The following is a 17,050-nucleotide window of genomic DNA, read 5'->3' as shown; positions in this document are numbered from 1 at the left end:
TTGCAATTATATTGAGATGCATTGTACTTAAGGCTCGTAAGACTTGCAGTTTACCTACTACATTGAATAATTCGTTCATTGATATTCATTCATGTTTAAATAATTAAGATGTAAATAAATTATGTGCTTCTCTTCTGAAATAAATTCTGCTATATTTATTCGTAACCGATTGCAAGACGTTTTTGAATTTGATTTAACGGAAAACTAATAAAATATTATATATAATATTTCTATATTATATATTTATATTATTTTTCAAATATTATTTTTTAAATAAGGTTCTCTCTCTTTCTCTCTCTCTCTCTCTCTCTCTCTCTCTCTCTCTCCCTCTCTCTCTCTCTCTCTCTCTCTCTCTCTCTCTCTCTCTCTCTACTATATAATTTAATACTATAGATCATAATATATCATATTATAAATATTATACCATAATGTACATTATTATTAATATCAGATAGATTATTTTTAAATTAAAATAATTCATCGCATAATATAATACAACGTTTAAATTGAACCAGATACAAAGACAGGCCCGCCATCAGTTCAAAACTACTTACCGTGCAGTTATACATGGCGGAGAAAAGTGATTTATTGTAACTGATAGAATTATACAATGCGTGATGAAAAGAATAAAATTAAAAAGAATAAATAATATTAATAAGAAGAATAACAATAAAAGTTATATTTTGCTAATCTAATGACAAATTTTCAATCAAATAGCATAACAATTAGATTTGATGTTGGTTCTATGCTTTCAGAGAGTCTTTCATTAAATTTATTTATGAATTCATTCATTCGTTTGTTTGTTTATTTATTTATTTTTGGTTTTATTTCAAATCAAGTATTCATGTGACTTTAATGATTTTAAAAACCGTCAATATTAATAATAAAATTATTAACAACAAGAGTGATGATAATAATAGAGAACATCAGTAACGAGATAATACTCATACAACGAATTCGTGCTCTATTACAACTACTTACATTACTCACACATACACGCGCGCACACAAACACACGCACAACATACACGCGCATACATGAAGATGATCATCAGCTAGAAACACACCAAAGGAACCGACCTTGACATTTAAAAAATTTCTCAATTTTATTTCATTGCGATATCGATGATGAAGATGACGATGATTGTGACCTGACTAATAAAAAAAACATAAAATGAATGAATGAATAAACAAACGAACGAATGAATCAAAAAAGCGAGCAAACAAATTAAATGAGTCGTTTAATCTTACTTTTTATACGATTTAAAACAAAGAATTTTTACAAGTAACCTTACTAATTGCCACAAGAATAGTAGTGGTAGTGGTAAGTGGTAGTAGCAGCAGCAACACAAGTAGTAGCAGTAGTAGCAACAGCAGTAGTAGTAATAGCGGTAGCAATTGTAGTAGTAGCAGCCGCAGTAGTAGTAGTAGCAGTAGTAGTAGTAGCAGCAGTAGTAGTAGTAGTAGTAAATATTATTTTCTGATCAAACATGGACCCGATGAATGCGGATTTGCATCTACCTAACCTGTGAAAGTGTAGCTGCTTGCATAACCTTCACGTGTGTGTGTGTGTTGTGTTTGTATGTGTTTGTGTTTGTATGTGTCTGTATGTTTGTCGGTGTGTGTGTTAACTTGTACTAACCTATGTTACGTGCATGTATGTACTTGCATACGAATGAGTTCTGTGTTGTTGTGGTTCTGGTTGCTTATGTTGTCATTGTTGTTAAAACTCGCTTCACATTCACTGACTGATCAAACAAAATTATATCGTAAAGAGGACTTCAGACTTCATACACAGTCCAAACCAACTTGATCGTGAATCTGAATTGCCTTTGAAGGATGATCTTTGACTAACCCTCCGAAGTTAACCTAAATATAGCGCAGTTATAAATAGCACAAAGACACACACACACACACACACATATGCAGACCTACATTCCCACACACAGATACTCCCACAAACACACAAACAAACATACTCAAAATCAAAGACACACATTCTTACACAGATACACACACAAATATATATTTACATCGGCCCATTCAAACACTTACCTGTGTGTTTTGTTTGATGTATTTACACACACACACCCCACACACAACACAAGTGTGCGTATGTGTGTGCGTATGTGTGTGTGCGTATGTGTGTGTGCGTATGTGTAGGTGTGTGTAGGTGTGTGTGTGTGTGTGTGTGTGTGTGAGTGTGTGTGTGTGCGCGTGTCGCACACCTTCAAAACCATTCATGATTCAATCCAGTTATTTTAAACTGAAAAACTAATCATTTGTGTGAATGCGTTTAATGAATACGTTTAATGAATGCGTTCGACTGTGCATGGCATTGCGAACCTTTCACACATTCACCAAATCCCAGTAGCATACATTAACAGCAACAACAACATCAACAACAACAACATCAACAACAACAACATCAACAACAACAACAGCCACAACAACAACGAAATCATTGCCGATACACACTCAACCACGCGCATATATCTTGATACATTCATACAAAAAAATTGTACACACATTAAATTACAAACATACATACGTAATTACGTACAAATACATAAATACCAACAAATATGCATGCATACACTTCAAACCATTGTTAGCTATCCAAAGCTAAACAATGTCAACACATACACTTATAAGATATATATATATATATATATATATATATATAATTTATATAATTTATATATATTTATATATATATAAATTGTACATAAATATAGTATATATATATATATATAGCTAGTTATTTATAAGTATTTAAGTATTCAATAAAATAATCGTTAAATAGTAATATCAAATCACCTATTGCTTACATTAGAATCTAAGTAATCCGACAAGCAATTTAATGCATATTTAGATGGATTAAGTATTTTCACACAAATACAAAAATAATATAAAATATAAAATTATATATATAAATAATAATAATAAAATAATGTAAATATAAAAATAATATAATATAAATAATAAATATAATTATATATATATATATAAATCTCATACAAAATTCATATTCATACATTTGTATATATCTTTTATATTGATTGTTTCAATAGGCAAATCGTTGACATCCGGTATGTATATATATTGGTAGCTTATGGTTGAATCATTGACACATTTTGCGAAAAACTTTGGATCGAGTCAATTTATTTTCTGGTGTTGTTGTTTTTGTTGGAAAGTTAATATTATTTTGAGAAGGTAGTTTAGTATCTTCATCATGTGTTGATGAGATTATATTTGGTTCTGGGGTTTTGTTGTTGTTGATGTTGTTGTTTGATTTTATAATGCCGTTGTTATTGTTGTTTTTGTTGTTGTTGTTTTCGTATTGTTACTGCTACTACTGGTTTTTAATAAAATTTATCGGTCTGGAGTAATATTACTGCTGCTACTACTATTACAACGACGACTACTACTAAACTACCATTACTACTATTACTACTACTACTGCTGTTGCTGCTGCTACTGCTACTATTGGTACTTTTTCCCTTAATTTTTAGCATCATTACTAACAAAATTTTTGCTAGAAATGATTTGTGAGCAATTTTTTATTATAAAAAAAATTTAAATTTAGAATGAATGGATTTTTTCTATTAACTAACAATATCGTGAAAATAATTTCATAAATGGTAATGATGAAACGATGAAAATAAGCTTTCATAAGCAGGTAAGTTTGCATGTAACATACAATCATTTGTGTGCGAATATAAGCAGATGCTCGCCTTAATTACATGCTAATTATCTTGATTTATTCCTCTTTAAAATCGTTGTATATGTTTGTTTTTTAAAATATTTTTATTTAAATTAATTGAAAAAAAAGAACAAGAGAAAAACTTTAAACAGTACATTTTCCCATCATTAACCGTGCAGGTGTAGCGCGCACAACAGTGTGCATGCATCACCAATACCACTACATCAGATCCAGCAACGAACGAGCGCTATATAAATGGCGGCGGAAGGGTTGAAGAAGCCTGTGAAGAAGGAAACCATGACGACAGAACTCATCCACGTCGCACTCGTTGGCGACAAAGGAGTTGGGAAAAGTTTACTGGCCAGGGCCAGGGCCTGCGGGACGAAGTACACCCTAAAGGAAATGTTCCAACTGCACATCAGCCAGGTGTGGACCTACGACAACTACAGGACCTCTCCCGAAGTAGTTTATTCTTTCTTGTTCTTTGACATTCTGTTCTTTTTTTAATTATTTTTTAGATTTAAATCTTTATTTAATAATATCATTATTTAATACACGTACATTGTATTTGTTTAAATGTTAAAGTTAAAGTTTTGTTTAAATATTTTTCGTTTCATTAGTCAAATGATGTTAATAAGATTTTGATGAGATATGTACGCAATGAAGGTCAGAGAAAGGTCTCTTTGTCACGTCGATGGGGTGAACTGCACTTTGAAAATTTTCGACACGTTCGGAAACAGAGATGTAAAACGAGAGAATGTTTATTCGTTGTGAGTTTTTAATATTGCATCTGTAATTTGTTATTTCAATTTTTTTTTAATTTTAAACTATCAATTTGCGACAAATTAAAAAAAAGCTAAAAACTTTTTGACTGAAGAGCCGACGCCATCGTCATATGTTTCTCGGTGAGTGACAAGCGATCTCTTCAGAGCGTCACGAAGCATTGGATCAATGAAATCAGATTCAGTTGCCCCGCAGTCCCAATTATCTTGTGCGCCTGCAAGATTGATCTCAGGTACATTTACAAGGATCCTAAATTCCTGGAACTTCAAAAGTTTTCTTTCTCACAGTGAGAAATTTTCACAGCTAGATTTTATTCTTAAAATTTGCGTAAATGTTTAAAGATTTAACTATGAATTAATGTTATTCACTAATATACATTTTTCGACCTTTTAAATTTTTAACTTAGTCAGATGCAGAAGGAGAACCTTATCTACCCAGAATCCGGCAAAGAAGTTGCGAAAGAGATCAAAGCTTACTACTACGAAACAAGCTCCATGGTTTCTTACGGGGTGGACGATTTATTCAACAACGCCATCAGGGCCGTTCTAGTGGCAAAACGTCGAAGTTCATTCGCTTTTCGCTCCTTCAAAAACGTTTCAATCCCGCACGTTCAAGTTCCACACGCTCCCCCCAAACCTACCACTCCAAAAATTGTTTGCGAGAAAAATGAAAATTCAAACTGGCTGGAGAAAGGTCGGAAAAAGTGGTTATTTGACGGAGAATTCAGCGACGCAACATTAATTGTGGGCAACCAAACTTTTGAAATCCACAGAGTATTTCTAGCTGCGGCCTCGCCGTTGTTTGAAAATATTTTTCTTAGCGAAGAAGTAAATTCGGAAAAGAATATTAGAATATCTCCGTGCGTCTGCAAAAGAAGTACCACTTTTTTTGCCTCAAATGGAAGTTCGATATCAAAAAATTCTGATTCAGAAGAAAAGATTGAATGCAGCAAAACGAACAGGAACCTCGGTCGATTTGTTGTTACACCAATAACCAACAACTTTTATGACAAAGTGTTTAGTAAAAATGGTGGTAGAAAGAAATTACATAATGTTCCTGAAAGCGATTTCAGTTCATCCATAGAAACGAACGCTTCGATCATCAGCTCCTCTCCCAATGAACTCAGCTTCCCGTCGAAAACTCTGAAAAGTGCGAGCAAGAACTCATCCGACAGTGGTGGAGAATTCGATTTCAACGGCGCATCTTCAACTTTATTTGACCCCAACAAAAAAAGTTTCATTCACCTGGATGACCTTTCTGCTTCAGGAAACAACGAAACTAAAATCATTCCAAGCCACCATCACATAAATGCTGACGAATATTATTCGACCGTTAGTGAGGACAGTGGGATCAAGTCTCCGTTGAAAAACATGGCGAAAACAGCATCTATCAAAACTATTTATAATTTTTCTGCTAGACGACTTTCAACGCATAACGTATACAGAAAACTGGAAAAAAATTCTTGCGATTTATGTAAAAAATTTTATAATTCCACCTTAATGTCATCCAGTACGCTGTCGTCGAGTCTCAGTCTTTCTGTATCTCCTATCTTGAGTATCAAGAGAATCGTCAGCGCAGACGACGGCTGCGCTGCAACGGCGACGAGTTACAACCTCACTAAAACATCAACCGACGTTTTTGAAATTGAGTTGGACGAAAAACTAGTTGAACCGAAAATTTTGCAATCGTTAATTAACATTTTGTACTCTGGTACTGATCAGGGATATGAAGCTTCGGAGCTTGAGAAAGTTTTACGTGTCGCCAAAATGTTGAAGTTTCCCGATGTTGTAACATTTTTATCAGCCAAAGTTAACAAAGTAAGCTCTAGTTTAGAAACTGTGAAACAATCATTTGAGAAAATAACTAGTGAAGCACAAGTTAGCAGAATCCGCCACCTCTTCTTGGAAAATGATCATTTAGCAGGTCTTACAAAATTAACTTTCATTGAACTCTAACGAAACAGGCTAGATTTTATTAACATTCTTTACTATGAAAACAGATGTCTGTTTTGGACTGGATGATGGCCAGATCTTCGTTCACAGATGCTTACTCTCTATGCATTGCGAGGTCTTCACCGCCATGTTCACCGGATATTTCTACGAAAGACAAAATAAAGTTGTTAGTAAAATTACTTTTTAATTATTCTTTTTGTTGAAAATTATTTTTAAATATATTTTGGTTTTAACGAACTTCAGGTTGACTTTCGAGATGCATCGAGAGCAGCTTTCAAGACAGTCCAGGAATATTTGTACACCGGTTCGTTTCCAACAAGTTCAGGGGATTGGCTGGGGGCGCTGGAGCTGGCAAACAGATTGTGCCTCAACGATCTACTCCTCCCACTCCAACAATCTATCCAACTTCATTTTGATAAGTGCATTAAGAACAATCAAGAGGTCATATTGTGCGCGTTGAACGCTTTGAAGCTTTCGAGGGTGAGAAATAATTTGATATTCCAATTATAATTCTCAAATCGAAATAATTTTGGGTTTCAATTACACTTCTTAAATGAACCATCACAGATCACACATTTGAAATGTTTTTCATAAATATGCAGTTAATTAAAGCCGATCAATTAGCGAAATGGTGCCTATGGTATCTGTCGGTTGAATTTGAAAACGTGACAAAAAATTATAAGGATGATTTTGAAAACCTTTCTGCTGATGACAGGCTGTACATTGAACATAACAAGTGGCCCCCTGAATGGTAGCTAGAAACATTTCATTCATTTGTTAATGCGAACGTTTCAAATCTAATTTTTATCGTAAAGTGTTTTCATGTGTTTACATAAATTTTGATTGTTAATTAATGAAATGTACGCTCAACTCAAAAGGTACTTGAAGGCGGTGAAGGACTATAATGTGGAGATCTTGAAAGTCAGCAAGAAGAAATCTGATCACGTTTGGATTCCCCATCCAGGCGGATGTTTCAGATTTAATTTGAAAAAGTAATTTATTCACTCAAATTGAGGAAAAAATTCATTCTAACAACTTAAAAAGCTGTTTGGAAAAAGAACTCCTTCAAATGATTAAAAGTGATGATCTGATATACATATATATTTGCTGTCTTCAATATATTATACGTACGTAACTGTTACAATGTTTTGGTGCTATCTTGTGATCTGTAAAGACAGACATTATCATACTTTTACGTTTTAAACAATTTTGTTATTCTTTCACTGAATTTTTTCGAATATTAAAAAAATATTTTTAGGTCTAAAGTATAAACATGCCATTTTATTATGAAATTATTTTTTTATATAAATTTCGCAAATATTTTTACCGATTGACAGTTACCGATTCTTTTGAAGTTTTATTACTTTCTCAGCTAATCAGACTCTTTCGCTTAATTATTTGTTGTGGCTTTCTAATCACTTAATTATATGAGTGCAATCTGATAATGTGTTGTTTGTTGGTTGGTTGGTTGGTTGGTTGGTTGGTTGGTTGGTTGGTTGTTTGGTTGGTTGGTTGGTTGGTTGGTTGGTTGGTTGGTTGGTTGGTTGGTTGGTTGGTTGGTTGGTTGGTTGGTTGGTTGGCTGGTTGGCTGGTTGGCTGGTTGGTTGGTTGGTTGGTTGGTTGGTTGGTTGGTTGGTTGGTTGGTTGGTTGGACGAAAAGTGTACGCCATTACCCCAAAAATACAAAACATACAACCAGCTATATAGGTACTACACCACATGCACACAATCAATCAAGTGATATACATACATACAACCTGATAACATACAACGTTATAACATACACTTACATTACCTATACGCAACACATATGCATAGGCCAGGGATAAGTTGATATAAATTACAGCGGCATGCAAACCCTAATAAATGTTTTGTATTGTTAGTAAGCACTGGCTATGCGGACTTGCACCATGGCACGTATGATCCGATCGACTGCAGCTCATCAATTATTAAAACCGTTTCCAAGCAAAAAATAGTCTTGTTTGACTGGTTTGAAGCATTTTTTCTGTTTATTCTTTGTTTAAAAGATTATATTGTTTTGTTTAGGATTAAAACATTCAATTATTCAACAAATGAATTCCCTTGAAGATAAATTATGATCGAAAAGTGGATAAAAACGAAGCAGTTATGAAAATATTTGTTAGGAATTTCCTGCACCTCAGAACTCTAACAGGAGTCTTCAGTTTTTTATTTATCAAAATTTTACTCCTTCAATTTGGGGAAACAGGTGAGTTTATGGCTTAACCATTTTTGAAATATCAACTTTTAAACGGCGAAGAACGATGTCTTTGATACGCGTGGATGTATTTTTATGAAAATTTATTACTGAAACAAAGAGCAAAGTACGACGAAGAAATGGAACGAAACGAACACACAGTCCAACGCCATAACCACCTCCTCTCCGATGCCGCCTGCAGACTCCAACGAAAAATCGGTTACAAAATTTTTCACCAAATTTTTTTTTATCCATAGAGTAAACTTTTAAACCAGGGGTGGGCAAACTTTTTGCTGTCAGGGCCGCATAGAGAACTATTTTACCTTTGATGGGCAGCATATGTAATAAATAGCAAATTTGCGGGCCGTAGATTGCCCGCCCCTGTTTTAAACTAACGTCCAACTCATTGTTTTGGAACGTATCTCCGTTTCTCTAAGTGAATTTTTATTGGTGTTTTTTGGAACAAAAATTATTTTAATATTTTTATCTAAATTAAGTTTAGGGATTAAAAAGCTAAAATATCTATGTATTACCACAATCACAGAGTAGCACAGATCATTCATTAATACGAAATAAACCACAAATAATTATAAAGTATCGAGAATTTTTCAATGTTCAAATCATAAAAATCTTATTCAACTTCATCATGTATACGTATTTCCTCACCGCCATCACAAAACAACAGACAGTGTCCGTTTCAAAGTCGAAACTAATGATGGGTCTCGGAATGGGTTTCGGTTTCACTTTCGGTTTGATAATCGTCACCGTCATCCTCTGGAAGGTATGCTGTGGCCTCATGGGCTCTAGGGCAAACCCGCGCAATCAAATCACCCCGAGAAATGATGATAATGACGATGATGGGGGTAGTACGCCCCGTGGAAAAGAGGGGGCGGCAAAAAATGACGCCCACTTTAAACATAAAGATATCGACTTTTCTTCTTTTGAATCGTAGTTCGTAGTTCAATTAATTAATTAACTGATTAGAGGTATTTTTTTAATTTTAGTAGTTAATTATATATTTTAGAAATACTAGTATTAAAATGAATTTGGATGATTTAATCATGTGATTATATAGGTTGCATCATATCAACCTCAGCACTTGACTAAACAACGTTCTATCTTCACATTTGAAACATGCGCTGGTGATAATGATGAATAAATAAATAAATAATAATAATAAATAAATAAATAATAATATTATTATTATGTTATATTATTATTATTATTATCTTTCATCCGTAACAAGCTAGTATTATTTCATTAACTTTCGACTAGACATGTATATCACAAAATAACTCTACATTGTTATTAATATTACTGCTACTTGTACTAGAAAATAATAATTGTAATAATAATAATCACTGTTATTGTTATTATTATTATTATTTAAAATACAATTAATACACGAAGCGAGTTCATTTTCATAGAGATTTCTAACAAAAAAAAGCTCACAAAGATAAAAAAAATCACAAAATCACACACACTAAGCCAAATAGAAGAATATAAAAGGCGTCAACAGACACATGTAAATAAATAAAATCTACGCACACACACACAAACAAACACACACATACATGCACACACATACATACATACATACATACATACATACATACATACATACATACATACATACATACATACATACATACATACATACACATATACATACATACAATAATCCACTTGTTACTTGATGTTCGACTGTTTAGTGTCATTCATCATGTTTTGCTTTTAACAAACATACACACACACACACGCGCACACAAAAGAGACACACGCACGCATATACATATTTAGTATCACTCTTTTCTATCTTATGAAATAAAAAATACGTTTGAATACAAATATATAGTCAGTAACTTCAGCAATACGAAAACGTGAATGCGTACCATGTGTGTTTGTGTGTATACATAGATAAGCAAAAAAGTAATTAAATACTGTAGCTGTTGTAGTAGTAGGGGGATTGGTAGCGATTAGTAGAAGTATTATAAATTATTATTATAATTAGTGAGTGATTTACATTGTTTTTAATATAAATTCATCCAAGACAATTCACACTGATAAAAGTAGAAGAATAATACTTTTTATAAAACATAAAATCAACTCCGAAATTAGATTGATGTTTAGTATTCAATTTAATCTAATGTTGAAGCCACAAGATCGAAAAAACCGACAGCTTCTCGGCTGGCACCCCCGATGGCACCCTCTAAAGGGGAGCCACCATCGCACCGGGGCTGGTACGAAGTGACGTCACCATATTCGGCGTTCCACACTTCGTACTGCCTAATGGTATCGTTGGGAACACTTTTACGTATTCTCTTCAATGAGTCGTAGAAATCTCTCTTATGTATGCATCTTATCTGAGTGTGTGTGTTGTTGTTGTGTGTGTGTTGTTGTGTAAGTGTGCGTGTGAGTGTGTGTGTGGTGTGTGTGCATCAAATAAGCTATACTTTTATCTATATCATCTATGTCCTGTAATATCATCTATCCAATATCATACCTATATTCCGAGCAGTTGACTTTACATGCAGTCATTTTGTTAGTTAATAAAAATTTTTTGGCTCAGATGGTAATATATCGGCAATCCTATTTTAGGACTTTCTAGTAAAATATTTTAAAAAATATTTGAAATGAGTCTAACTTCACTGGCGTCCATATTTCTCAAGCATTCAGAATCGATTTCTGTTTAGAATTTTTTTAAAAATTGGTTATAACTTATATACGCTTAAATACATTAAATCTTCAAACCCATCAACATTTTTTTTAATTATTTCATTTCATTTTTAGTTAAGAGGATTGTTAGTTTTTCGTTGTTGGAGTTGAAAATAATTTCGTATTTAAGTGTCAAGTATATAAGCATCATAATTGCCAATTCAATATCATCATCATCAACATTAACATCATCTTCATTCTCATCATCAACATCAAAACCTCATCATTAACATTCATATCATCATCAAGATGAACACTAGCCTCTGATTGGTCCAAGAGCGGCGTCTTTAGCCAATGAGGTTAGATCACTTCCGGAGTAGCCCTCTGTGAAACTTTTGACAGGAAAAAAATTAATATTATTATTTTTAGTAGTACCAGTAGAAGTAGTAGCAGTAGTAACAGCAGCAGTAGTAGTAGCAGCAGTAGCTGCAGTAGCAGTAAAGACAAACCACGCACCTAGCCAACTCATCAACTTCGTCAGCGGTCAGTGGATTGTTGTGTTTGGAGAGAAGTTTCGTAAGAACGTTAACCCTGGTTGCTTTGCTGGGCATCGTCACGTAAATACGCTTTGCAAATCGCCTGCACGTGTATTAGTTTAATACTGGTATTGGAGGTACTGTTGGTGGTTTTGATGGTGTGTTTGTGCTGGTATTGAGTTGATATCAAACGTGTATGTGTGTGAGTATGTATGTGTGTGAGTATGTATGTGTGAGTGTGTGTGTGTGTGTGTATGTGAGTGTGTGTATGTATGTGTGAGTGTGTGGTATGTGTGTGTGTGTGTGTGTGTGTGTGTGTGTGTGTGTGTGTGTGTGTGTGTGTGTGTGTGTGGTGTGTGTGTAGCACTATAAATTCGGCGGATAAAAACCTCAGAACAGCATCGTCGAGTTCTTGAGGTCGATTAGTGGCGCCCATCACTAGCACGTTATCTTTACTGCTACTGTGCACCTGGGGTATTTTTTTGCATTGGCGTGACGTCACATCGTGTCACGTGACGTATATAATATTGAGGGTGCTGTGTGGTGGTCTGGTTGAATTGAAATAAATCATTATTGGTTATTAACGGTATGAAAATAATTAGCCACCCCATCAAACTCCAGCAGAAATTCAGTTTTCAATCTTCTACTTGCTTCGTGCTCGCCTTCCCGCCTTTCCGACAATAATGAGTCTATCTCGTCTGCAAATTATAATTATTAACTATTATTATTACTATTATTATTATTGTTATTATTATTATTATTATTATTATTATTATTATTATTATTATTATTATTATTATGATAGCCATCGTCACAATCTTGACCAAACATCCAATCCTAATGTAAATCGTCACTCCTATCCTCATTGTCGTCATCATCGTCAACATCTTCATCATCGTCATCTTCATCATCAACATAATCATCATCATCATCGTCCTCATCGTCCTCATCTTTATCATCTTCATCATCCCTATCATTCCTACTGACCGATGAATATGACCGCGGGTTGCATCTCGCGGGCCACAGAGAAGAGGGCCCTCACTAATTTCTCCCCCTCCCCTACCTTGTTTCAATTTTTAACATTTTTAATTTTTAAATCAATTTCTATCAATTTCACAAATTATACAAATAAATAATAATTATTTATTAATTAGCTATAAAATCCTAGATAGAATATAAACCGTAATTATAAAATATTAACAGTTAGGAGGTAATTTTTAACGGTCAACCAACATATTTTGAGGTCAGACTCGAAGCACTGATACAGAAAAAAGTCGCACTCGATTCATACGCAACGGCTTTCGCCTTTAAATTTGAGAAATAAATTACTAATTAATTCTACTAATTTGTTAATTATTTAAATCAAACCTCTAAATAATAAACCTCATTAATTCATTTAATACATCCTTAATTTATAGCAATTGATACAACCGTTTGATCAAATTTGATTAAATGACAAATTTTCCGGTGAAATATTGATTAAATTGATGTTAATTTAGTAGATTTTAAAAAAATATTAATAGATTATATAAAAATTATCTATTTTATTTCTGATAAACATCTTGAAAATTCATTTCTGTTGTATTAACCAGCATGGTCTTTCCATTCCCTGGCGGTCCAAACAGCAGAAGGCCTCGAGCTGGAGATCTCAAACCTACAAACAACTGAAAAATAATTTTCATATATACTTATATTAATTTAATTATAATAAAATATTATATCAAATATTTTTATTATTAATATAATATTATTTTAAATAAATTATACCTCTGGCCTCAGAGCAGGAAGTATGACAATTTCTTGGAGTGCTTGTTTTGCGGTTTCTTGGCCGGCTAATGACGTTATGATTTTTAATTAATCGAGGTTTAATTAGTTAATTAATCAATTAAAATTCATTTAGTTAATTAGTTAGATCCAGTTAGTTAATTAGTTAGATCCAGTTAGTTAATTAATTAAGAAAACTTTAAATTAACGAGTATAATTAAGTTATAAAATTTCTCGAAAATAAAAAATTCTATTTCTTTATTCGTTTAATTTTCTGACAAAAATCAAATAAGCAAGATTGACAGTAAGAGTAAATTTTTAAAATAAATGATAATAATTGATAATACTAAGTAATAATTATAACCACAATTATAATGTTATAATTATAACCATAATTATAATGTTATAATTATCATAAATTATGGAAACCGATATCTTGAAACTTGACAATAGGCCCGTGGTCGATGATCTCGTTCATAATGATGTTTGCAAGGTTCTTGTCAACATTCCGACATTGAACTTGCTTCTGTTGCCGGTTGGTCTGCTGTAAAATATATCAACATTTATGGAAATTTTTTTTTATAAAACTGGTAATATTGATGTTAATTTAAAATTTGTTAATCCATAAACGCACTTATTACTATGAGTCTAGAACAGGGGTGGACAATCTTTTTGCTGTGAGGGCCGCATTGAGAACTAGTTTACCTTTGAAGGGCCGCATATGTACTTAAATAGCAAATTTTTTCGACTCGGTGGAGAATTTTTTTAAATTTGTGGCTTCTTTTTTTAGTCATAATGCCTGTTGGCTGACGACCTTTGACTTTTTTTTTGCCGAACAAGGTCGTAGTTTGCCCACCCCTGGTCTAGAATTATCTACATGGATTCAAATAAACGTTCACACAGCATGAGAAGCTTTTTTTCGTTAAGTATTTTATGACTAACGCATATTAAGCAGCATAACAATTACAATTTTTATAACTGATATTTATATTAAATAGGAATAATTATTTATAATCTAACGAAGCTACGTTAATATGTGGCCATTTCATAAGGTTTTTTTTCATTCGATTTTTTTTTCATTCGATCATATAGTACACCACAGTCAAATAATAAAATGAGAAAATTTTAATATTTTATAAAATTTTATTTCAACAACCGAAAATTGAAAACGATTTAACAAATGTTTAGAGTTAGTTAACAAACACCAAACCGTAATGAACGTACATCTTTATTGCTATAAGAACCTCCATTCAGCATAACTTGAGCGTGTTTTCGGGGGGCAGGTTTAGGGCTCCTCCTCGGTGACCCGTGGTGGTAGGGCCCTGAGGTGGTGGCCGATCTATGGTAGGATGAGGAGGAGGATGAAGAGGATGCAGACGTTGATTGGTTCATTCTAGATGGAAGGGTGTTGTAGCGATGGATCATGGGATCGTATCTGCGGTCGTGGCGGGCGCTGTGCGACATGGCTGCAGTTTCATTTCCATTCATTTAATTTATTAATATTCATCTTTTGTATTTTATAGTCAAAAAAATGTGTATTTCTTATTCTCAATAACAAACTTCAATGAACCATTTTATGAAACGTGTTTGAGAATAAAAAACTGAGCAAGCAAGAAGAACCTAGAACATCTAATCGGTCTCTGGCCAGTAGCAGGTTAGTTTGCATCTTCTCTTGCAGCCTTCTCGCTTTGTCCCACTGCTCGCCTGCGTTACACCAATATAGTACCACTTTGTACATTATACATAGTACATTATACGTAGTACACGAACATAGTACTTAGTACACTGTACATTTCAACGCAAATTTCATCAGTCACGATCGTCGTTTCAAAGTAATTTTATTTTTAAAGCATTTATTTCACAGGAAATTTGTATTAAATTTAATCAAATTAACTGAATATATATAAATATAATATAAATATTTGAAAAAATTTGAAGTTTTATATGCATTTCGTTCTATGTACATAAATGTGAGAGAGCGTATAATGATAGATAATTATGTTAATAATATATTCCAAACGTACCTTGACCGCAAATATTGATTGCGATTCCTTTGTTCAACTCTTCAATGCCCTTCAAATAAAGCTCTACTGCCAGGTCTTTGTGGCCAACTGTTTCAATCGTTATATACAATCTCGTTCAAAAGTTACAATATATAAAAGTTAGTTTCAAAGTAAAAAAAAATTCCATGACATGCTAATTGGTAACTACAGATTCATATTTGTTATCTGTGCTCGACTGATTGCGATCAACGAGATGTAGTTTTATGCGGGTATTCAGACGACGTGTAATTAAATTGTTTTCAAACGTGTAGGTGATAGTTCCGATAAAAAAAACTCTATGCTAACTGCGTGCAAACTACCAGCAACCAACTCACCTCGATCTTCGTTGTCCAACTTGAGGGCTCTGGAGATGAATTCGAAGGCCTTCCTGTGATGATGCTTCTGCCTGCTGATGACAGGTTCGGGAGGAGGAAATGAGTACAAGGTGGGTGAATAAACTCTGGGAGACTCTCTCGACGTCTCACGCCTACTGGCAGGTCTTTCCATGAATTGAGAGCAATTTATTCGCAGAGGCATCCTGGTGTCTTTCTGCGAATTAACTGAAGAACACTCGGCAGCAGCAGCAGTAGCAACTTGTACTTCTTGGGTGATCTGCCTTCTTCTGGACGAGGGCCACGCGTACATGCTAAATCTGCAGACGGTGAAGAGAATGAGCCAGATGTAAAATGCTATGAATCTGATCAGGTTGAACGTTTGTATGACCGGCTGAGAGAAGGCGTAGAAGTTGGATCTGTGGAAGCTTCCATCTGCTTGCACATCTGAACTTGAAGTTTTGTTTTTGTCTGGTTTTGCAGACCTGCTGTTACTCGCTCCTGCTCCAGACTGCCTGCCAGATGAGTTGGGAGGTTGTTTCTTTTTCTGATGATCACGTCCCATCACTCAACACTCTTTAGTTAACTAACTCATTTCGAAATATTTCTGACATTTTTTTCTTTTTTTTTATAAAGCCGCGAAACTTGATAAGCTCTATTACAAGTTATGTTAAAATACCAATCAAAAAGAAATATGAAATAAAAAAATCTTTTATTTCATTGTCGACAATTAAATGACCATCACAGGATCACTAACACTAATTAGAGGCACTTTGAAATGAAAGCAGACCTATTGAAAATCACCAAAATATAATTACTACTCTATAAATAAATATATATATATATATATATATTGCACGTTACACATATAGGAACATCAAGACGACAGCACTATGTTATGCAAAACAGTATGGTGATATTACGAACGAGAGGCGCATGCCATAGAAATGCATTCAGAGCCACACACACACATACACGTACACACACACACAAACACGTACACCCATATGTACACACAAACACACACACACATACGTACACATACAAACAAGCTTGCACATTCATT

General features: G+C 33.8%; 2 protein-coding genes across 2 annotated transcripts; one reads left to right on the top strand and one right to left on the bottom strand.

Annotated features, from left to right (window-relative positions):
• Nucleotides 1–3,179: 3,179 nt before the first annotated feature.
• HELRODRAFT_101596 (hypothetical protein) lies at nt 3,180–5,312 on the top strand (the record flags this gene model as incomplete). The annotated part of the gene is made up of 5 exons (XM_009024152.1): nt 3,180–3,215; nt 3,885–4,167; nt 4,372–4,475; nt 4,583–4,774; nt 4,895–5,312. Coding segments are annotated over exons 2-5 (921 nt in total), but the record flags the coding sequence as incomplete, so codon positions are not given.
• Nucleotides 5,313–11,626: 6,314 nt separating this feature from the next.
• Nucleotides 11,627–16,768, bottom strand: HELRODRAFT_192890 (hypothetical protein; the record flags this gene model as incomplete). The annotated part of the gene is made up of 13 exons (XM_009024151.1): nt 15,988–16,768; nt 15,635–15,721; nt 15,231–15,314; nt 14,835–15,076; nt 14,040–14,154; nt 13,614–13,678; nt 13,436–13,510; nt 13,080–13,151; nt 12,834–12,909; nt 12,453–12,544; nt 12,236–12,315; nt 11,827–11,949; nt 11,627–11,702 (listed from the first exon to the last, which is right to left on the bottom strand). Exons 1-13 carry the CDS (start codon nt 16,547–16,549, stop codon nt 11,627–11,629), a joined length of 1,749 nt encoding a protein of 582 aa, XP_009022399.1. The 5' UTR covers nt 16,550–16,768.
• Between the last annotated feature and the right edge of the window lie 282 nt (nt 16,769–17,050).

This window comes from Helobdella robusta (genome assembly GCF_000326865.2).
Source record: "Helobdella robusta unplaced genomic scaffold HELROscaffold_39, whole genome shotgun sequence".
Taxonomy (NCBI): Eukaryota; Metazoa; Annelida; class Clitellata; order Rhynchobdellida; family Glossiphoniidae; genus Helobdella; species Helobdella robusta.
The sequence above is the reverse complement of the archived record's forward strand: the minus strand, read 5'-3'. Positions and strand labels throughout refer to the sequence as shown.